Below are 23,633 nucleotides of genomic sequence, written 5' to 3' on the forward strand. Positions count from 1 at the left end.
ACTTTTAGAGTTCATCCCACTCATTGATGTGAGCATAAGTATTGGGACAGCTGAACATAAGGCAGATATAAAAGATTAAAAGCTTTTATTTAGTTGCAGATCTCTTGCGCACAATCACAGCAGTGAGTCTGTGACCCATAGACATCACCAGACTCTTGGTCTTATCCTTTGAAATACTTTTACTGCCTTTACTCTCCTCTCCAGCTGGTGAAATTCATGTTCAATCGGATTTAAATCTGGCAATCTAAGACTTTCCATTTCTTTGCCCTTATAAATTCCTTGACTGAACTGGCAGGGTGTTTTGGGTCATTGTCCTGATGCATTATGAAGCACTTCCTAATGAATCTGGTGGCATTTTCTTGAATATTGGTTTTGTACCCTTCCAAATTCATTCTGCTACTGTCATCATACATTAAGTCATCAGTAAAGTTGAGAGGGCCTGTTCCAGAGGCAGCCATGCATGCCCATGCCATGACACCACCTCCACCATGCTTTACAGATGAGGCTGTATGCTTGGGATCATTTGCAGTTCCCTTTTTTTCTCCACATTTTTGCTTTCCCATCACTTAGATAAAGGCTCATCTTTGTCTCATCGGTCCATAAACACAGTTCCAAAACTCTTCTGGCTCACCTTTGCACTTTTGCAAATTCTAATCTTGCCTTTCTATTTTTGGTGCTGGTCAGAGGTTTGCATCTTGCTGTGTAGCATCTGTAATTCTGTGTCAAAGTCTCCTGAGGACAGTAGATTGTCAGAGCATCACCCCAGCTTTCTAGAAGTTGTTGGTGATTTAACAGACATGTCTTTTAGGGTTCATTTTCACAGCTTTTATGATTTGTCTGTCATCAACTACTATTTTCTCAGCCGATCAGGTAGTTGTTCGTTGCTGGTGTCGCTGGTGGTTTCCAAACTCTTGATTTCTCCATGCCCTTTGTTTTTGCTAGAGCTCTAATTGACTTCCTCTTTTCTTTTAGCATCCAAATTGCTTGCTTTTCTCTCAAAGTCAGCTCCCTCATCTTCATCCTGGTTTGTGTGTGTCATCATCGAATGCAGGATTCAGAATACAGAAGTAATGGATATAACTGATACGACACATTCCCTGCTTTTAATATCTGAAGAATTAATGCAACAGGACACAGCTGATCACTTAGAAAGACCTGTGAGGCAACTGTTCTAATACTTATGCTCACATCAGATAGAGGGATGAAACTCTAAAAGTGCTGAACTTCTTAGCTGGTAAAACATCTTTGTGTTGAATAACCCAATAATAAAATGTGACATTCTGTAGTTTTGTCTCATATTCATCTTTTAATCATATTTGTAAATGTCTTGACTCCACAGCCAACAGAACTATTTTTTTCTTTACCGTTCCAATACTTTTGGAGGGCACTGTATATATATATAAATCCTTGTCCAGTGAATCACAAACAACTGTAAAAGTAACATACATTCATTGGTTAAAGACAATGGGATCCCTAAAGAACATTCAGCTTCTATAACTTCTGGAATCTTCAAAATGTAATTTACAAAACCAAGGAGTATCAGACCTTCAAATATTGTTACAGACAATGGTTCTACAATGAACAAATTAGAAGAGCTGTTAGAGATTAGATATAATTTGAAGACCCATCAACTAAAGAATTTGTCATGCTTTATTTTTTACAAATTCAGAGATGGAGTGAATTCATTCTCTTAAGAGTCATCTACCTTTGTACATTATTTTAAGGCAGTTCCTTTTCCTCATACATCATCAGATTTACAAAAATCTGAAAAAAATCTGAATCTTTACAAAGACATAACAACAGTTACCCAAATCATTTTCAGAAGATACATTAGAAAAGAGCACCAGAAATCTCTTTACATCATTACTGTTCCTCACTAGTATAAAAGTAAAACTTATTCTATAATTATTCTTTTATCTTCTGAACTGAAGTATAAGAGTGAGAGTGTAATCAAGGTTATGGCAGCGTCATCTGAGGTATGTCTACAGTTGAAATCTTTTCTCCAGTTCATCAGCGATCATCTCAGCGATGGCCAGGGAGGAGCTCGCAGCGGGTGACGGGGCATTGCGTACGTGCAGAATCCGGCTGCCCAGCTCTCCCTTCCCACCGTCAAACACAAAATCATCCACCAGGTTTCCTTCCGCATCCAAAGCCTGTGCACGCACACCCGATGGCCCCCTGCACAAACCAACACGCTCAAACATTTACAAGCAGGACAACTGTGATAATAAATGAGAATATGTATGACTTTTATCATTTTTTTATAAAAAAAAATTATAAAATTTTTTATGTTTGTGTGTCTGTACCTGAGGACATCACTGGGGCTCAGTTCAGGTATGAACTTCTGCAGGTTCTTTACCTGAGCACTGGTAAACACACCTCTATATATTTCTCCCATTCCATACACAATATTCTTCATTACCAGCCTCTGCAGACCCCTACACACACACACACACACACACACGAGGAAGGGAAGGGGCCTTGTTTTAAATTCCATGAGCAGTCTAGAATGAACAAACCTACAGTGCCCTCCAAAACTATTGGAACAGTAAAGACAAAATTGCTCTGTTGGCTGTGGAGTCAAGACATTTACAAATATGATTAAAAGATGAATATGAGACAAAACTACAGAATGTCACATTTTATTATTGGGTTATTCAACACACAGATGTTTTACCAGCTAAGAAGTTCAGCACTTTTAGAGTTTCATCTCTCTATCTGATGTGAACATGAGTATTGGAACAGTTGCCTCACAGGTCTTTCTAAATGATCAGCTGTATCCTGTTGCATTAATTCTTCAGATATTAAAAGCAGGGAATGTGTTGCATCAGTTATATCCATTACTTCTGCATTCTGAATCTTGCATTCGATGATGACACACACAAACCAGGATGAAGACGAGGGAGCTGACTTTGAGAGAAAAACAAGCAATTTGGATGCTAAAAGAAAAGAGGAAGTCAGTTAGAGCTCTAGCAAAAACAAAGGGCATGGAGAAATCAAGAGTTTGGAAACCACCAGCAACCAACAACTACCTGATCGGCTGAGAAAACAACAGTAGTTGATGACAGACAAATCATAAAAGCTGTGAAAATGAACCCTAAAAGACATGTCTGTAAAATCACCAACTACTTCTAGAAAGCTGGGCTGATGCTCTGACAATCTACTGTCCTCAGGAGACTTTGACACAGAATTACAGATGCTACACAGCAAGATGCAACCTCTGACCAGCACCAAAAATAGAAAGGCAAGATTAGAATTTGCAAAAGTGCAAAGGTGAGCCAGAAGAGTTTTGGAACTGTGTTTATGGACCGATGAGACAAAGATGAACCTTTATCTAAGTGATGGGAAAGCAAAAATGTGGAGAAAAAAAAAAGAACTGCAATGATCCCAAGCATACAGCCTCATCTGTAAAGCATGGTGGAGGTGGTGTCATGGCATGGGCATGCATGGCTGCCTCTGGAACAGGCCCTCTCAACTTTACTGAAGACTTAATGTATGATGACAGTAACAGAGTGAATTTGGAAGGGTACAAAACCATCTTGCCTACCAATATTCAAGAAAATGCCACCAGATTCACTGGGAAGTGATTCATATTTCATCAGAACAATGACCCAAAACACCCTGCTAGTTCAGTCAAGGAGTTTATAAGGGCAAAGAAATGGAAAGTCTTAGATTGCCCAAGTCAATCTCCAGATTTAAATCCGATTGAACATGAATTTCACCAGCTGGAGAGGAGAGTAAAGGCAGAAACTCCCCAAAAACAAGCAACAATTGGGATTGGTTGCATTAAAGGCTGAGAAAAGTATTTCAAAGGATGAGACCAAGAGTCTGGTGATGTCTATGGGTCACAGACTCACTGCTGTGATTGTGCACAAGGGATCTGCAACTAAATAATAGCTTTTAATCTTTTATATCTGCCTTATGTTCAACTGTCCCAATACTTATGCTCACATCAATGAGTGGGATGAACTCTAAAAGTGCTGTTCTTTTTATTTAGTAAAACATGTATGTGTTGAAACGGCTAATAATAAAATGTGACATTCTGTAGTTTTGTCTCATATTCATCTTTTAATCATATTTGCAAATGTCTTGACTCCACAGCCAACAGAGCAATTTTGTCTTTACTGTTCCAATACTTATGTATTTAAAGAAATATTCTGGGTTCAGTAAGTTCATGTCCATCATTAGTGTCTCACTGTAACACAGATAATTCACCTAGAAAACTGGGTGCAATTAATTTTTGTAATAATCAAAATTATGCCACAAGCATGTTGTTGACTGAGTTGAATATACCTTGAATATTCTTTTAAGTGCACTCTATCTATGAGAATGTGTCAATATAAGTGTACACTACTGTTGAAATGTTTGGGGTTGGTAAGATTTTTTTATTGTTATTTTATATTAATTACATTTTTTTTAAGTATCTTACTTGAGCAAAAATACGGTAACTGTTTTCTATTTTAATATATTTTAAAATGTAATTGTGACCCTGGACCACATAACCAGTCATAAGTAGCACAGGTATATTTGGAGCAATAGCCAACAATACATTGTATGGGTCAAAATCATCGACTTTTCTTTTATGCCAAAAATCATTAGGATATTAAGTAAAGATCATGTTCCATGAAGATATTTTGTAAATTTCCTAACGTAAATATCAAAACTTAATTTTTGATTAGTAATATGCATTGCTAAGAACTTCTTTTGGACAATTTTAAAGGTGATTTTCTCAATATTTAGATTTTTTTTGCACCCTCAGATTCCAGATATTCAAACAGTTGTATCTCAGCCAAATATTGTCCATCCTAACAAACCATTCATCAGTGGAAAGCTTATTCATTCAGATTTCAGATGATGTAGAAATAAAAAAAAAGACTGGTTTTGTGGTCTAGGGTCACAATGTATTCCTGTGATGGCAAAGCTAAATTTTCATCATCATTACTCCAGTCTTCAGTGTCACATGATCTTTCAAAAATCAGTCTAATATCCTGATCTAATGCTTTCTTCATTAGTTTTTATTATAAGCAATGTTGAAAACAGCTGCAGCTAAATATTTTTGTTTTTAAGATTCATAGATAAATAGAAAGTTCAAAAGAACAGCATTTATTTGACACTGAACTCTTTTGTAAATGTTTTTACTGTCGCTTCTGATCAATTTAAATTGATAATTTCTTTAAAAAATATCTTACTGACCCCAAACTTTTGAACTTATGCAAAAGTGTATTTCGCTGTACCTGAAGGAGACCGCATTAACGAAGTCTTGTGTGTCGAAGTCAAAGAGTTTATACCCCTCTCGTTTAAAAGCCAACACAGCGTTTGGGCCAAGCCAGACGCTACCGTCCATACGAGGAGTGAAATGGAATCCAAGAAACGGGAACCGTGGGTTTGGCACCTCAGCACACAAACAGAGTCCTTAAACACATGTTCTCATATATCTGTGTATTATGTGTTTGTGTGGGATGTTTCTACTCACAGGGTAGATGTTGCCCCTGACCAGGTAGTTTTTCTCTGGCTTAAGCACCAGGTAATCTCCTCTGAAGGGAACGATACGGGGCTCTGGACTACAGCCAGATATCTCAGACAGCCGATCAGAGTAAAGGCCTCCACACGTCAACACAAATCGACACCTCACCTCCTTCCCCTGCACACAAACATAGCTATACTAAGAAAGACACCAACCCAAAAGATCATAAAAACACCATTCACACAAATCAGTTTCTCACCTGTGAGCTTTTGATGATAATGGGATATTTCAGCCCTAAACAGACATAAAGGAATGAATACAGTAATATTAACAAAAAAAAGGGTCTGAGACATTGAGCAAGTCACATGACTCACCTTCAGCACTTCCAGCTGGGCTTTCTGCCGCTATATTAATGTCAGATGCTTCAAAGTCAGTTATCACAGTGCCACCTGCTTCCTGGAAGTCCTTACCGTAGGTTAGAGCTACTAACCGCCAGTCCACAATCCCTGTGTTTGGAGAGTCTAATGCCATGATGCCCTGTGTATAAACAAGAAAATGCCATACGTTATTTCATGTACAGTCCATTCTCTGACTGATTGATCCATATTCTACACATAAATGGCACAGGTTGTCTGAAATCAGCAGTTTCCAGCAGAACTGATTGGCTGGAAGTACGCAACTTCCGGCGGTAGTGTATGTGAGGGCCAGCTTCAATATAAACCGACGTAACCACTGAGGTTATACAAAATATAAATGCATATATGATAGTCATAAATAGGTTAATATTTCAGTGTTTGAAACAGCAGGCCTAAGGTCACCTGAATCAGGTAAAGGCCTGATGACAGCACTTTTGCAATCTGCTGGTTATTGATCAAACCAATGGATGGTACATAAATGGAAAATAATTCATTAACACACAAACACGTGTCACTCACCCTGCAGTACGGCTCTTTCTCTCGGATAGCCTTGGCGTCAATCAAACGGAGATCTTGTACATTGTTCACCTGACCGCGTTCATATAGAGCTTTCAGACGGGGGATCTCCTCTCTCTCCACTGCTACGATAAGCTGAAGTCACACACACACACACACACACACACACACACACACACACACACACAGGATACTACAGGGACAAATCTCTTTGGTATCTGGGGTATTATGCGGGCCTATGCTCATTCTCACCTTGCCACATTTCTTATAAGGCACACCTTTCTTCTGGCAGTACTGATATGTTAGCATGGCTCCACGAACACAAAGCTGAGCCTTCAGAGAGCCTGGTGTGTAGTATATCCCAGAGTGGATCACACCACTGTTATGACCTGTCTGATGGAGAGCTGTGGGAAAGAATACACAAAAGAAATGAATATGAAATCAGGGCAGATATGAAATAGTATCTACAACAAACACGCACTTACAAAGCTCCTTTTCTTTCTCCAGCAGGGTAAAGGTGAGGTTTGGATGCCTGAGGATCAGCTCTCTGGCAGAGGCCAGTCCAACAATCCCTCCACCAATAACAGCAACATCAAATGAGCTACACAAGATAATGGTATAATATTAGTAATCCGATATTGTATATTTAACTGTGCATGATCATCTTTTCTATTTATACATTTTGATTACCCTTGCCATCATCTTGCACTCACTTAAAGTTGATGTTAATGTTAAATAATTTAATATTACTGTAAAAAAGAAAACGGCATGATAAATATCTATTTTTTCATTTAATTTATTATAATGCTGTGATGCCTAAATTAATTTGAAATATTTAAAATGTCCGATTTTAGTTTGTAAGAAAACAGCTTCAACATTTTTGCCTTTTTTCTCCATTCAATGGACGTCAATGATGAGCAAAGCTGTTGGTTACCAACATTCTTCAAAATATCTTCTTTTACGTTCCACACAAGAAAGAGGGTAATACAAGTTTGGAACGACATGGGGGTAAATAAATAGTGACAGAATTTTCATTTTTTGGTAACTTTTTACTTTAATATCGGTGCATCCTTAACTATAATGTCATTGAATGCATTCTGACAACAGTTGCACTCTACAGTAACAATACTAATACGAAGTCATCCTGCAGCTGAGGTATTTTTAATAGGGTGACACTGCAGTCAGAACACTTTGTGTCACTGTGAGGACTCTGTACTGTAGTTTCAATAACTCTGTAGTGCTGTTGTTATTCTCACCCGCTGTGGTGTGCAGCTCTGCACGCTGCATACTTTGATCCCTGTGTCAGTAAGCGCGCGCACACAGATCCGGTACCGAAAGTTCGTATCATAATTCCACAAATTACGTTTTCACTTTTCCTAACAGACTTCTTATAACCGTGTAATCATAGTGCTAGTCGCTGACCCGGTACGGTTTATTCTCGAGTAAAGGAATCTTCTCTCTGTTAGGACGCTGAATCTGTCGTACGTAGCCCCGCCTCTGTCGTAAACTCACTGACCAATGGGAGCGCGACGTGGTGACGTAACGGGTGAAAGATCAGCGAGCGCGCATGGAGGACGGAGGATGTAAATAACAGATACTCCGATACAGCAGCGACCAGAACCGAAGGGTCAGTTTAGTAGGATTTACACTATTTTATTGTAGCAGTGGTATGAACCGATTGTCTGGGAGCTTTACTACATATCTTATAGGTTTGATAAGTGAATACGTTGTCCTCCATATTCAATGACACGACCATCAGCGTACACAGATCATACTTTGATAACTCATCTGTTTCTCTCTCTTTATTTCATCCATAGACATGAGATTGTTCACCTGGTCAGCGCGGAGGATTCTATCCGCACATAAGCAGGTGTCAGGGGGCAGTCGTGAGTTCTGGGGGTGGCTCAATGCTGTTTTCAACAAGTAAATTTAGGATATTTTTCAAAACAACAGTTATGCAACTGGTTAAATATTTTTGTAATGTCATAATTTATTTCCTTTCCCAACCCACAGCAGACTGTAATGCACCTGAGGCCAATTACAACAAAAACAATGTTGAGTGTGAGAGCCATAAATACCTATAAAGGGACTAATCAATGTCTAGAGTAATTAGTCTCTAGAATGACTGTTCCATAGAGTGAGGAATCCCTATGGAGAATAATTCACAACAACAGCTCTTATTTAGTGACTAAACTTAACACCAACATAATAACATAATGGCATCTCAATAAACGTGTCTTTCATTTATCAAATACTGACGTCAAAATGCTGTGTGGCTGCTATAGTATTGAAATATATATTTTGTACAGTTCAGTCACAAAAAATAAGATATACAGTGCAAAAAGTTCAAAAGTGAGATTTTATTTATATTTATTTAAAAAACTAAAAATACTGGTATTAAGTTGATCAAAAATGACATACTGTATATTTATAATGTTGTCATGTTATATGTTAATTTATAATTTTACAAATAGTTTTCTATTTCTATTAAATCCTGTTGATTTGAACTTTCTATTCTTCAAATAATCCTGTCAAAAATGTTTAATTTTTCAATTAAGCAGCACAGCTGTATTCAACAACATTGATAATACTAAGAATTGTTTCATGAGCACCAAATCATCATATTAGAATGATTTCTGAAGGATCATGTCACACTAAAGATTGGACTAATGGCTGCTGAAATGTATTCAGCTTTGCCGTCACAGCAAAAGATAATATTTTGAAATATATTCAAATAGAAGAGTTAATCTTAAACTGTAATAATATTTCACAATATTACTGTTTTTCCTGTATTTTTGATCAAATAAATGTAGAATTGGTGAGCATAAAAGACTTCTTAGTAAAACATTTAAAAAAATGTATCGACCCCAAACGAACGGTTTGAACGGTAGTTTATAGAAAACTGAAAATGTGCACGATCCATCAAAAATGGCTAAAAAGCAGATGATTAATTGGTCTGTCACTGGTTTTAGATGGCATGTCACTGCTTGAAATGTCACGTCAGCTTTCCAGATGCAGTGATCCTTAATTGTTGTGTTCTTTGATCAATATAGAGTTGATTATGAGCGTATTAAAGCAGTGGGTCCTGATCGAGCCGCTGCCGAGTGGCTCCTGAGATGTGGTGCAAAAGTCAGGTTCCGTGGTTTCGACCGCTGGCAGCATGACTATAATGGACTCCCGACTGGGCCGTTGGGCCGGTACCGGATAGAAGCTATTGATGCCACAGAGTCCTGCATCATGTATCGTGGTTTTGATCATCTGGGTAAGTGATCGATTAAACGCATAAACACTCTTCTCACTGCCCTGACCCAGTTACCTTTATGTAGCAGAATTTTTTTTAACCTTTAGCATTGTGACATTGCCTATGCAAATTTAATGAAATCATCAGTGAATGGAGAAGGTCAAACACCTGCTTCAACTCTAAGATCTCTTACTCCATTTGCTTCAGCAAAACAGTCTTGCATTATTTATTAAATTAGACCCCAGAGAGGGAAAGTTTGTGAGGACGCTACCGTGTGTGTGTGTGAGGTGTGGTGAGACACTGAGACACCGTGTGTGTGTCACAGGTGAGGATGAGACACCGTGTGTGTGTCACAGGTGAGGATGAGACACTGTCTGTGTGTCACAGGTGAGGATGAGAGGTTCAGTTGTGGGGAAAAAGTGACGTAAAGCTAAGGGGTGTTTTACACAGACAGATACAGTGCAGTCCTCTTACTTTTTCACTCACATACACTGCCCTCCAGAAGTTTGGAAACACCCCTGGCAAAGTGTGGTTTTGGACGATATCAGCATAAATCCTTACCGTTTTTTGGTGCAAATACAGTAACTTGACATTATCATTGAAGACCAGCAATAAAACATAATAATGGCAATATATACATGTCAAAGTCAGACATGCCCCTTTGCCAGCTGTGATGCCTGGTTACTGGTTTAAACTTGGCCCAGGTTTTTAAAAGATTTTTGGGTCAGCACACCTTGATACCGTAGCTTCAACAATTGATTGCCAATTCAAAGTCAATGTTTGAATAAACTGACAGCTCTGATGCCCAGATTATGCAGAGCTGTAATAGCTGCTAATGGTGGATATTCTGATGAATCGAAAATTTAAGTTTTTTCTATGTATAAACTGTTTATGTAATAAAATATGTTTTCGTAGTTTGTGTTGTCCCTTATCAGTGCAAAATTATCACAAATGAAAAAGGATTCATGCCAGTATTGTCCAAAATCCCACTTTTCTAGGGCGTTTCTAAACTTTTGGAGGGCAGTGTAGTCTTTTCACACATCCAGTTTTACTATACAGTACACTAGATTTTACATTTCTACTCTTACTGTACTCAATATGACAACACCAGCCAAACCCTAACTTGCGTGTTTCACCAAGTAATATGCTGTTGACCAACTGATTATATCAGAGCTTGGAAATGTTGTATTGTATTCAGGATTTCTGTGGATACAGAAGACAGAAGTTATAATAAATCAAAATATTTAGTAAAAAACAATGATATTGACACTTAAATGAATGTAATTTAGTATGTAATTATAATTTAATTGAATATGTATGAAATTCGGCTACATAAAACAACTGATGGAAAGTGCTACAATGCTTCAAAAGTTTTTTTTTCTTTTCAAATAAATACTGTTCTTTTGAACTTTCTGTTCATCAAAGAACCCTGAAAGAAAGTATGAATTTTTAACAATAATATTAATCAGCACAACTGATGAATTTAATGCACGCATCCCTCCCTGCTTAATAAATTGAAATATAGTAACCTCAAATATATGTTTACTTTTATTTTATTTGTTTAAAAAATGAATACAATTTCAGATTTTTTTAAAGGTCAACAAAGGTTTCTGACCCCTTGGATATATACTATATTAATATTTACCAAAGGCATCTATTTGTTTGTTTTTTTGTGCTTAGAGGGTCTTGAGCATGTAGAGGAAATCAGGTTCAATAAGTGTATTTATATAGAAGATGCCTGTCTGGAGCGTTTGAGTCAAATAAAGACACTGCAGGACAGTTTGAAGAACATGACGATAGTTTCCTGTGGCAACGTGACAGATAAAGGAATCATCTCTCTTCATCACCTCAGGTATGACAACAGCATCTTTTATTTCAGTTTAGCTCACATTATTGCCCATAATTTTGCATGTATGCCATACAGTGATGGGGACTCGAGTTTGAGACTCGGACTCGAGTGCGACTTAAGTCGCACACACAGTGACTTCAGACTCGACTTGAGACTCGTCCTCGAAAGACTTCAGACTCGACTCGGACTCGAGCTGCGGGACTCGTGAACAATGTTTATTTTTAGGAAACAACTGATGATGAGCTCGCTGTTATTCCCCTCCCTCCGTTACCTATAACCTGCCCATGTAACACGTGACGTACTATGTATCTGCTGCGCGCGGTGCGGCCACACTTTTTTTATTTTTTTTATTTTAGGCGCGGCCGCCATACATTAGAGGACAACGAACAAACATGTCGACTGCTGTGCCATTCATCGTTAGCTTTGGATTTAAGGATAGATTATACAGTTGGTACATTAGTAAAACCATTACGCCCATGGAGAGTCCCGTAAACCACATATCCAAGTGAGTGAGTGTGTGTGTGTGTGTGTGTGCGTGCGTGCGTGCGTGTGAGAGAGTGTGTGACCAGTGTGGTCAGAGCCGGTGCCAGGGCACCTCCATCAGGGGGGCATTTGAATTTCCAGGGGGGGCACAAATCACGTGTGTGTGTGTGTGTGTGTGTGTGTGTTTGTTGGTTGGGGGGGGGGGGGGGGGTGAGTCGCTGACGCTCGCTAAAGCATGTAATCGCTTTCTTATGTGCGCTGTTTTATTGGTTTCACTTTCGCTTTTGAAATCGATCACGTCCGACAGCTTATCAGAATTACTGGCCCGAGTCCAACCCGAGCCCGTCTTTTTTTTCCCCCTTCTCCTAAAACAGTTTATACTACTGTTTCGGCAATTACAATTGTTCAGTTTTGTGTGTAATGGCAAAATTAACATATTTCGTTTTGTTTTTTTATTAAGTTAATTTAGAAAAACGTTTGGAGCATTTTTGTTCGTTAAATAGCCTATAAATTTTTGTTTTTTTTAAGTAACGACCAAGCGGCCAGCGGCATGAGCTGATCATAGCCTATGTTTGATCAATTTAGCCTTCTCATATCATCACGACGTGCCTAAAATAAAATCTATAGATATACTAAAACAGTTCAAGTATATAACAATGTTTAAACATTAAACCTGCTATAATAATAATGTGCGCTAGCCTATATGTAAGTTTGTGTGGAGAGTGGAAGCTAAAGCGCGCTCTGCAGGACATGGAGGCACCAGCAAACACATGGATTTATTTCAGTGGAAACAAATTAAAATAACCTACGCCGTCATTTATTTATTTATTTATTGATAAAGGTAAGAGTAATACATCATTCGGACCTGTAAAGGGTCTACTTGTATTTGTGTGCACTCACAATACCAACAAAAGGTAGTTCTTTTATAAAACAAAGAAAACAAACATGATACGCTTTCTGCGTCTTTAACAGGAGCGCTTCCCAAAAATGAACCGAAGCTGAGCGAATACATGCCTCACAGACATGGTACATATATCTATAGAAAGCTTTAAATTATCACTTAATGAAATAAAAAAAAATGAAAACAAAAACTCGTTTATTATAATTTTAATCATAATCAATAAAGATGCATTTCTCTCTAAAGGCGCGTCTAATGAGGAGACGACGAGTCAGGATCAGTAACTTCATCCTTGCGACACAGACTCAGAAAAATTAGTTTAGTAGTAAATAATTCAAATATCTCCTTAATTACTATTTCCCGCAGACACATTCATGGTTATGTTTGCTGGGGTTTTGCAGCAAGCTTTAGCCTATTGCGTGCATTTTAACGCAGAACAGCTGCTGCTGCTGCGAGACACTAAACACCATCGAGCTGCTCTCAGTCGCGGCACGGTCTCGTGTTGTTTCCACCAGCGCGGCAATTTTTTTCATCGCCAATGGATAGATGTCTACAATATAAAATAAGGAGAAACCCAAAACAGGCCCGATGCCCGGCCCGCGTCTGAACTATGACGTGGCAATTGGCCCGAAGCCCGGCTCTAGAGGCGTAAAAAAGTCGGGGACCGTCGGGCCAGGGCCGAAATGCAGGGCTCTACTCGTAACTCCACCCCGCCTCCTTTCAGATTGAGCGCCGCGCACAGCCTGGAGGAAACAGATCTCCGCTTTTTCTCAATGCAAGGGTAAATAAATAATAACTGATGTTTGAATAGTACAAAGTTTTCTTTACTCAGCAGGCTCGTCCAGGGCGGGCACTAGTGACTCACAGGGCGGGCCAGGCCCCCCATTGCCCGCCCATGACGCCGGGACTGAGTGTGGTCATTGAAAATGTGTTCAGATATATATTCTTCACAGAAAATGAGCCAAGGCCAATGAGTCTGAGTTTGAAAAAATAATTAATCGTATATTTTTTCTCTTGATAAAAAATGAAAACGGGTCCTACAGATCTGAACACTATACAAGGGTTAATTGCCAAACTTGTGGTGGTCGATTAACGTAATCATTTACGTGCCGCTGGCTTCCATCACGTTAATTAACATTGTCTGCAAACAGGTTACAGGATTATTGTTGATCATGTAACATTACACTGGTTTGAGAGTTTGGGATGTGTTGACTTACAGTAGTTTATAAACTATGATTAGTTGCATTTGCATTGCCATTTAAGTGAAATTATTGAACTTAAATATACAAGCTTGATAAAAAATAATCATTCTGAAGAAAATTTCAGATGGCTTTTGCATCTGAACTCTTCATATATTTCACATCGTTTGGTTTGTTGCAATAGTGTTTTGCATTTAGCTACAATGTGATGTTTGACCATATTAAGTCTTTCTTAATTTTTGGTCTGTACTGTACTGTGTTCTCATGCTACAAGGCAAAATACAGATAATATTAACTTAAAAGTAAAGCATTCTTGGTGTTTTTGTCATGTTGCAATAGCCTGTTTACACTGATTATATATAAAAATCAAAGCTGATACTGTATGCTAATAGATAAAGGAGTCATAATAACATATCACATGCTTTCAATTCTTTATATATAGCTATGCAGTGTTGGATGGGTCGCTGTACGTGATGAAACACTTATTATAACCAGAGACTTAATATAATAAAGAGACTTGAGACTTGACTTGGACTCTAGCTTAAAGACTTGAGACTTGACTTGGACTCTAGCTCAGAGACTTGAGACTTGACTTGGACTCTAGCTCAGAGACTTGTGAGCATCTCTGATGCCATATGAGCATGGTAATTGGATGATGTTGATAATCTCAAATGACCAAATATTGCGTTTCCCAGAAGCAGTGTGAGCTTAAAGGAATAGTTCATCCATGAAAATTTCCTGAAAAAGTACTCACCCTCAGGTCATCCAAGATGTAGTTGAGCTTTTCTAAATCAGAACAGATTTGTAGGAATGTAGCTTTTCATCACTTGCTCACCAATGGGTCCTCTGCAGTGAATGGGTGCCATCAGAATGAGAGTCCAAAACAGCTGATAAAAACATCACGATAATCCACATGACTCCAGTCCAACAATGAATTTGTCTGTAAATAAATCTTGTGAAGCAAAAATCTGCATGTATTGTGATGTTTTTTATCAATTATTTGGACTTCTGACGGCACCCATTCACTACAGAGGATCCATCGGTGAGCAAGTGATTTAATGCTAAATTTCTCCAAATCTGTTCCGGTGAAGAAAAACTCATCTACATGGATGGCCCGATGGTGAGTAAATTCTCAGCAAATCTCATTTTTAAGTGAACTATACCTTAAAGTTTATCATAGAGACCACTGCTGCCAAAAGTTTTAATGATCTACTTTTGAGAAGCGCAGCCCTGGTTGATATATTGGTTTGTCACAAGAGTAAAATATGTGGCTTCTGCTATTGAAATCATAAGTGTCTGATTGTGTGTGTGTGTATTAGGAACCTGGAGTGGCTGCTTCTCAGTGACCTGCCTGGTGTAAAAGATAAAGATCAGACTGTGGACAGAGTCCAGACCGCACTTCCCAGACTCACCATAGAACTGGACCTCGCTTAGCCAATCACAGCGCTTCTCAGAGCACATTTGGGAAACCATAACTATCACAGCTTTATGACCAGGCCAGACAAGCCCTCTGGGTGATGTCCATGACTGCTGTGGCAACAGTATCCAAGCAACTGAGCATCCCAGGGATGGATGCAGAGAGCTCCTCTGCCAGTCAACAACACCGAATTAGCTTTGATCCAACAAAATGGAGTTTTGTCAGACCACCCGGGGCAATTGAGCAATGTTATATTGCCATTATCAATAAATCTTCAACAGTTTTGTTGTTGTTTTCTTCATACACTTCTTGTTTCATTTCTTATGAAGAAGCTATAGAAACAAATATATGTTGCACAAAGATCTTTAATGATTTAGTCTGAAAACCAACAAAAACTATTTAATTTTTACATCTATTTTAACACAAAAAACACATTTGCAAATCACATTGAATTTGGCATTTGGTGCAAGTCAGTGGCTCAATTATTAGCACCGCTCATAAAGGCAACAAAAAGATCATTATGTTCACAATGAGGTGATAAATGTTAAAAAAAATACAGGGTTATGTCCAGGCCCACACAGAAAGATTTCTGCACATTTCAAACAAGTTCTACACATCCTCAAACACTTCATTTATTAAATATTTTGGCTAATTTGATCATGCTTTCAGCAACTCAGAAGTCTTTTATCTACAGAAAATCTGGAAAAAAAAGTTGATTCTGTCTGGGTCTGGTTACGTCTCTAGAAATGATTTTAGTCACATATACACACTTCAAACATCATTGGGATTTATAATTAAGTAAAACATCTGGATCTAATAGAGGTAAAAAAAAAAAATCTGTCTCACAGAGCAAACTCTTCTGTAGCACTGAAGTCAGTTTCTATCAAGCACAGCACAGCATTCAGTTTTAACGCTATTATTATTGCTGCTGTCATTTATCATATTTTACATATTACAGAAATGCCTCTGTGAGTCTTTGCTTTGGCAGTGTGACATCATTGTTCTACAGGCAGAGCAGAGCCCTTTGTCTATCTCTCTCACACACACACCAGCTGGGAGGTGGTCGGTCGGTTCTTGGGTTCCTGATGAGTTGACATCCATCATATGTTGGGTAGATGATAGTTGAATTTGCGCAGGTTGTTGTTGTATTTTCTGTTTTCCACGGCTGGGAAGACAGTACTGCTGGCCAGCTGAGGCAGATACTATATAGACAGAGCACAAGGATTTAACATATTAAAATAAATGGGAGATTTCAATTACCAAAATGTTTTATTAAGTAATTTGTTGTACTTAAAAAATTTTCATTTCTTAATGAAGTTATGTTTTGTATACCTGAAAATAAGTAAATAAAGAAGATAAGAATACATATAAATACAATCCCAATTCCAGAGAAGTTGGAATGTTTTGTAAAATTAAGAATCTGTGATTTGTTAATTCTCTTTTATTTAATAAACTTTTGTTTAATTAACAAAAGAACAAAAAGATTTCCAAAGTTTTCACTGGCCAAATTAAAATAGTATTTTATAAATATGAACAAATTTTGATTTTGATGGCTGTAACACTCCAAAAGTTGTGACAGAGGCTAAATAAAAATGAAAAGGTTATAGAATATCCAAATTAAACTGTTTTCAAACGGTTCACAGTAAGCAGGTGAACTGGTAATAGGTCAAGGTATCATGTTTGGGTATGAAAGGAGCATCTCAGACTTTGCAAGCAAAGCTGGATCATGGCTCATCACTTTGTGCCAAATTTCATGAGAGAAGTGTCAAATAAACTAAAAATCACATTTCTCAATGCAAAATCGCCAAGAATTTATGTCTTTCACCAACTACCATACATAATATTGTGAAAAGATTCAGGGAATTCCAAAGAAATTTCAGTACATGTAGGGCAAGGCAGGAAACCTCAGGTGAATGCATGACCTTTGAGCCCTCGGATGGCATTGCATAAGAAACCATCATGCTGCGGTGTTAAATGTAGCCACATGGGCTCAGGAGTACTTCAGAAAACCACTGTCATTTACCACAGTCTGCTGCTGCATTAAGAAATGCAACTTGAATCTCTTGAAAAGATAGTAGAAATGTGTAGTGGTGCAGCAGAGCAAACAACATGGGTGAATGGCATATGTGCGAAGGTACCATATATCAGGGTTGTACAGAGACATATGCTGCCATCAAGATGATGCCTTTCATGGGAAGACCATGGTTATTAGATCAAGACAATGCCGGTTTCATTCTGCATGTGCTACAACAGTGTGGTTTCGTAGAGTGAATGTGTTAGACTGAAAATGTATGACCAGTCATGAAAAGGAGTATCAGACAACGACAATCACAGACTGCTGAGCATCTGAAGTCTTGTATCAAGCGAGATCGGACAAAGGTTTTGCTTGAAAAATTTTAACAGTTCGTATCCTCAATTCCCAAACAATTAAACATTGCAATTAAAAGGAATGTTGATGAGACACAGTGCTAAACATGCTTCTGTCCCACCTTTTTTGGAGTGTGTTGCAGCCATCAAAATCAACATTTGTTTATATTTACAAAATAAAATAATGTTTATAAAATAAAATAGTAAAAAAAATGTATTTGTACTTGTCAATTAAATAAAGGTTAAAGAGAATGAGCAAATAACATATTATTATTATTATTATCATCAATAGTTGTGCTCAATTTTTTGGTGGAAACCATGATACATTTTTACTTTGATGACTCTAAATTTCAAAAGAACTGCATTTATTTGAAACCTATTGTAACATTATAAATGTCATTTGTCATTATAATTTGATTAATAAAGTATTAGCTAATGCCTTTTTAAAAGAATCTTACTGACCTATGTATATGTATATATTTTAAAATAATGTTTAATCATTTTTATAAATATTTATGTATATCTTCACATATAATAAAGGTCACACGGCCCAGCCCTAGGTGTGAGTGTTGTAGTTGTGGCTACAGACCCCAGGAGGCAGGTGTTTGCGTGGCTGGCGTGTGCGTCTCTTGCGGTCCAGTTCACGTGTCACACTCTCGCTCTCTTCTCTCAGACTGTCAAAGTATGGCAGCTCCAGTAACTGCTCACAGGACAACCTCTCAGCCGGGTCCATCCGCAGACAACCCTGAGAAAGACAGGCAACAGACAGACAGACATGCTGGTACTGGTTCTTAGTGAGCAGTGGACTTCTGTATGATTGGTTTATGCGTTTAACTGACCTTCATGAGGCTCAGCGCCTGGTACGAGATATTTGGATACTTAAGTTCAAGAGGCTCCTGTAGATCAGACACATATCGTGTGTGTGAACAGGTTTACTTTCTAGGTCTACAGAAATAAACTAGTGCAGAATTAAAACTTAATGATCATCTCACCATCTCCTGTGGTTCAGGGACACAAACTCCACTGAAGAACTGGTTAGTGCTGAACACCTGCTGGTGTCGAGGAATCAACTCGCCTATGAACACAACAACACACAAATAAATTCTTCATTACATGCATCCATTCACATATCATATGAACAGCTGGAGTTATGTGTGTTTCTTACCCAGAGTTTTCCTGATCAGATACAGCTGGTCTACATCGGATTTGCCCGGCCATAAAGGGGCACCAGAGAGTAGCTCTGCAAACACACAGCCTACTGCCCAGACGTCCACTGGCGGGCCGTATTGCGTGTCTCCTACTAACAGTTCTGGAGCTCTGTACCACCGCGTTGCTACATAATCCGTGTAATAATCACATGGACCCGCTGGAAAAAGAGTGAGTTATTAGATGAATGGAACGTTGAAGGTAGGGAGTGTGCATGGTGTATGATGTGTGTGTGTGTGTGTGTGGATTATATGTGTACACGCACTGAGGATCCTGGCAAAGCCAAAGTCACAGAGTTTGATGACCTGATGTTTGGTGATGAGGATATTTTCAGGCTTCACATCTCTGTGGATACACTAAAAGCACATTTTTAAATCACTCGGTGAGTCTCCTAAAACATCTGATTTAAAAATATAATATTAAGATGCTTTACTAAAATTACAATGACTCGCTGATACACTTACTTTTTTTCATAGACTTATGAGGTAGTGGATCCTCTAAAATAGGTGCTCTATCTATCTATCAAATTTAAAGAATTTGAATACTTTTCGCAAAGTAAATATTTCCTAGATAATATTATAATAACTTGCTTTAGTACAGTCACAAGAAAAAAAAAGAAATAATTTCTTTATCAGAGTTATTAAAGTCAAATAAAATGAAAACAAAAACCATCAAAAAACGATTTCTAATAATTTAATCATTTATTATTAATTTAAATGTAATATTTTCAGTAACAATTAAGAAAGATTTAAGTTTAAGATGTTGCCTGGCCAACAACTCATTTAATTTTTTTTTCTTATTTTAAATAAGTTTAACTTAATGTACTGAAATAACTAACACTAAAACTGAAAAAATAAATAAAATAATAAGAACTATATAGACAAATAACAAAAACTACTAAAATGACAAAAATGCACAACAAAGTTACTAAAACTTACTCAAAAATTAAAATGGAAAATATAAAAATTAAAACTGATTCAAAATATCAATAAGTACTGTAAAATTATCTCAATGGTACTTAGATAATACCGTTCTTCATAGTATTTAATATCACAAAATATTTTTCTAGCAGTATAAAAGCAGCTGCCTTTATATTTTAGAAAGGGGGTACTTTTTAACTCTTTGCATTAAATCTGAGAAAATAATCCTGTTAAGAAGGTAATAGAGTGGGAGAGAGCAGCAAAAATGTTGAAATTCTTACATTTTGTTTGTGGCAGAAGTTCACAGCCTGAAGTGTTTGCCAGATGATGCTTTTCACCATGTGCTCTGGAACGCTGAGTGAACACACACACATACACAGACACACAAAAAGTGTTACAATGCAGTTCCAGGAACACAAACCTCATTTTCTACTTTAACCATTCATTCTTCTCTGCTCCTACTGAACTATACACTAACCCTATAGGTTCTGATAATATAGTGTGTATGTGGGTGTATGAGTGCTCTATTGTGTGAGCTTTGTTGATTCTTGACTTGTAAATCAAGAGGACGACACATAAAGAGTTAAATGTTGTTAAATGTTTTACAGCGTCTCCCTCAAGTGCACCACAGAGGACAAATGCATCCTGTTGTAAACATTCCACCAAAGACATGCTGGCGTCATAGCAACAACAACACAATATGTGTTAGTGTGAGAAACACAGAGCTGTTTTATAAGTGTGTCTGCATATGTGTGTGTGCGTTCTCACCCTCTTGGGTATCTGTCCAGCTCATTTAGGACGGTGTGGTCGCAGTACTCAAACACCAGGTGCAGTTTTCTCTTTCTTCTGAACACCTCGATCAGATTCACTAGGTTTGGATGTTTCAGTTGCTAAATACACACAATTTAATGAACAAATTAGGATTTGTACGTGTGGAAACGTATCCAAAAAAAAAATAAAACTAGAAAAAATGCTTCTTATCTGATTTTAAGTTAATCAAGTTTTTCAGAGCATCCTAGTATTTAGTTTGTCCCCCTTTTGCTTTAAAGATCAATGCCTAATAATCATACTACCAGCATTATTTGAGAAGTTTTAAGAAGAACGTTGTGCTTTAATGAAAGGAAGAATGTCTGATCATCTTTTCAGAGGAGTTCACATGGCCAGTGTTACATACATATGTACTTATTTTTATAGTGAGCAAATACTGCAGAATCTGAAATATTTCTTATTCATTTTACATAATTAAATCCTAAAACTTTACAGGTTTTAAATGATAAAACTTCCATATTTGTAATGCAGTCTGAGACTTCTGAACCCACTTTTTATGTATAAATTTGATTTAGCATTCAAGCGTTTACACAAATGTTAAAAAAGAAAAGCAGCCTTAAATAATTTCAAATTTGTTTCATAACACACCTCATATCACTGTTGATATTGTTAACTAATCCTTTTTTTTTTTTGATAATTGAAATAAAGCTCAAACAAAATAAAATATAAATATTAGATGGAAATGATGAAAGATGGAAATGTTGCTAACTGAAAATAAATTAGTTGAAGTACTAAACTTACTAAAACTAAAATAAAAATACAGTTTAATGGAAATATTTGTATTTATTTTAAACATTTCCATTAAGCTTTATTTTTATTTTCGTGTTTATTAATAAATTAATCATTTTATTTTATATTATTAATATTTTTTTTAATCAAAAATACAAAATAAAATGATGAATTTATTAATAAAAATGACAAAAGCACATAACAAATGACTAAAATATGAATATATAAAAATAAAAGCTAATTAAAAATTTTAACAAATATCATAATAGTAGGCCTATATAAACAAAACAGATCAGCATCCACCCCAGAATAAATCCTAGAACCATCTTCAACTGCAAGAGTTCAGACGTTTAGAGATTTGAATAAACTGGAACTTCTTTTAAAGACAAAATAGTAGATATTTAAACATGATCACTGAATATTTTTACAGCCCAGAGTCAAATAAAAGGACTAAAGTCTGTGGTACAGCAACATTCTGATGAAAAACAAAACCCTCAAGGGAGGGGAAGGGAATAACAAGAATATTCATCCGTCCATTCATGCATAGCAGAGTGAAATTAATTGGTAAGCCAGTGTTGGCTGACATGTCAGATCTTCAAAGGGCCACTGCTTTGCTCTCAGCTCAAAGGAAAGAGTTTGCAAATCACAAGAGCTCCAGACACTGATTATTAAAACATCTTGTCGCCATGAGACAAACAAATTCTACTAATACCATTCTTCAAGTCTACAAATGATGATAGTAGCAAAACAAAATCTCCTCCTGAAACAACATCTTAAACTGCTTTGCTGGTCTTGCAGTCTGTTGGCTGATTCTAGACACTTGACCTGACCATCATACAAAGCCAGCTTGTCTAGGAAGGCGAACCATCTTTAACCAACAGGCTGGTTCAAACTGGGATTATAGCAGCAGGGTCAGACTGAGTGTTTACCTTCAGCATGCGGATTTCTCGGAGCGCTATTTTCTTAATGATGGGATCATCCTCAGACTCCACAAACTTCTTGATGGCAACGATCTGTCCGGTGTCTTTATTCCTGCACTTGAACACAACGCCGTACGAGCCTTCGCCGATCTTACTGATCTTCTCATACTTCTCCATCTCTGTGACACCAGCAGACAAACACTTATGAGACCGCCTCACCTTGATGCTGATTGAAATGTGAAAAACTGCAGTCAAATATGTTGTTTGTAAATGACACATACATGGCTGAAGATAAAAATGCTTTTACATTTTATTTGAACTTTATACCCTGTTAGACTGTAATTACACAAACAATTACTGCTATAGTAAATACAAGGACACTGTAAAATATAGTATTACCAAAACAAAAATTCTTACTGTATATTGTTCAGGGCCTCTTACCTTTTTAAAAATAACATTTAGAAATTGTTGTGGGAAAAGTTCACCTTTGACCCCACTAGGACACCAAACTTTATTCCTCACATTATTTCTTTATTTATATATTATCTACAGGTCACTAAACTTTATTTCTTGATTAAATTCTTTTAGATGCTATTTATTTTGAGGCGTTGAAAGGAAGGCATCACTGTTATGTAACATGACTGTGTTAAAGATCCTTTTTAGTCAAGTCTAGTGTACTAATCTTTGTGCAGTTTAGTGTTCAACCTTAAAATTGTAACATTTTATGTACTTCTTATGTTATCTTATAATATAGAGAGCATAGAGAGTTAGATATACAGCTTACCTTCCAATGTCTCATCCAAATATTTGCTTTATGATAAAAACAAAATGAAAGCGAACACAAATAGCAACTTCCTGAGATCGAAATTTGTCAAATAACTGGCGCTGTGTGCTGATAGAGCCGCGTGCCCGCGCACCGTGAATGTGTTTGAGTTCGCATGGAGAAGAAAACACGCTATTTACAAGCGGCCGGTCGCCATAGAAACCGAGTCGAGACTCCGCCTCCGCTCCGCGCGCGCTTCAATCATCACAACAACACGCTCAAAGAGCGTACAACACTGCGCGCGAACGTGAGGTGACAAGCGCACGCGCATAAATTGAAAAGAAGAACCTGTTTATTTGACTTGCCTGGTTAAAGGTTAAAAATAAGTTTCTGTTAATTACGCTTCCTCGTATATAT

General features: G+C 37.4%; 3 protein-coding genes across 6 annotated transcripts; 1 reads left to right on the forward strand and 2 right to left on the reverse strand.

The window, feature by feature from the left end:
- Positions 1 to 1,283: 1,283 nt before the first annotated feature.
- On the reverse strand, positions 1,284 to 7,900 carry LOC306883929 (L-2-hydroxyglutarate dehydrogenase, mitochondrial-like). 2 transcript variants are annotated; one of them, XM_079439455.1, is made up of 10 exons: positions 7,653 to 7,900; positions 6,882 to 6,997; positions 6,649 to 6,800; positions 6,400 to 6,531; positions 5,839 to 6,001; positions 5,724 to 5,758; positions 5,474 to 5,641; positions 5,235 to 5,392; positions 2,307 to 2,438; positions 1,284 to 2,178 (listed from the first exon to the last, which is right to left on the reverse strand). In XM_079439455.1, exons 1-10 carry the CDS (start codon positions 7,742 to 7,744, stop codon positions 1,983 to 1,985), a joined length of 1,344 nt encoding a protein of 447 aa, XP_079295581.1. In that variant the 5' UTR covers positions 7,745 to 7,900; the 3' UTR covers positions 1,284 to 1,982. The 2 variants fall into 2 exon arrangements, with proteins under 2 accessions (XP_079295581.1, XP_079295582.1); XM_079439456.1 differs by having other exon boundaries at positions 1,290 to 2,178; positions 5,935 to 6,001; positions 7,653 to 7,895.
- A 16-nt stretch (positions 7,901 to 7,916) lies between these two features.
- Positions 7,917 to 15,784, forward strand: LOC306883931 (ATP synthase subunit s, mitochondrial-like). Of its 3 annotated transcripts, none has more exons than XM_079439459.1 (5): positions 7,917 to 8,023; positions 8,214 to 8,319; positions 9,450 to 9,658; positions 11,318 to 11,489; positions 15,386 to 15,784. In XM_079439459.1, exons 2-5 carry the CDS (start codon positions 8,216 to 8,218, stop codon positions 15,498 to 15,500), a joined length of 600 nt encoding a protein of 199 aa, XP_079295585.1. In that variant the 5' UTR covers positions 7,917 to 8,023; positions 8,214 to 8,215; the 3' UTR covers positions 15,501 to 15,784. The 3 variants fall into 3 exon arrangements, with proteins under 3 accessions (XP_079295585.1, XP_079295586.1, XP_079295584.1); XM_079439460.1 differs by having other exon boundaries at positions 7,931 to 8,023; positions 11,369 to 11,489; positions 15,386 to 15,783; XM_079439458.1 differs by having other exon boundaries at positions 7,953 to 8,105.
- A 46-nt stretch (positions 15,785 to 15,830) lies between these two features.
- On the reverse strand, positions 15,831 to 23,452 carry LOC306884255 (cyclin-dependent kinase-like 1). The gene is made up of 10 exons (XM_079439989.1): positions 23,238 to 23,452; positions 22,463 to 22,679; positions 20,745 to 20,866; positions 20,258 to 20,330; positions 19,322 to 19,412; positions 19,016 to 19,216; positions 18,843 to 18,925; positions 18,690 to 18,746; positions 18,440 to 18,595; positions 15,831 to 16,685 (listed from the first exon to the last, which is right to left on the reverse strand). Exons 2-10 carry the CDS (start codon positions 22,628 to 22,630, stop codon positions 16,584 to 16,586), a joined length of 1,053 nt encoding a protein of 350 aa, XP_079296115.1. The 5' UTR covers positions 22,631 to 22,679; positions 23,238 to 23,452; the 3' UTR covers positions 15,831 to 16,583.
- Between the last annotated feature and the right edge of the window lie 181 nt (positions 23,453 to 23,633).

This window comes from Barbus barbus (assembly GCF_936440315.1).
Source record: "Barbus barbus genome assembly, chromosome: 18".
Taxonomy (NCBI): Eukaryota; Metazoa; Chordata; class Actinopteri; order Cypriniformes; family Cyprinidae; genus Barbus; species Barbus barbus.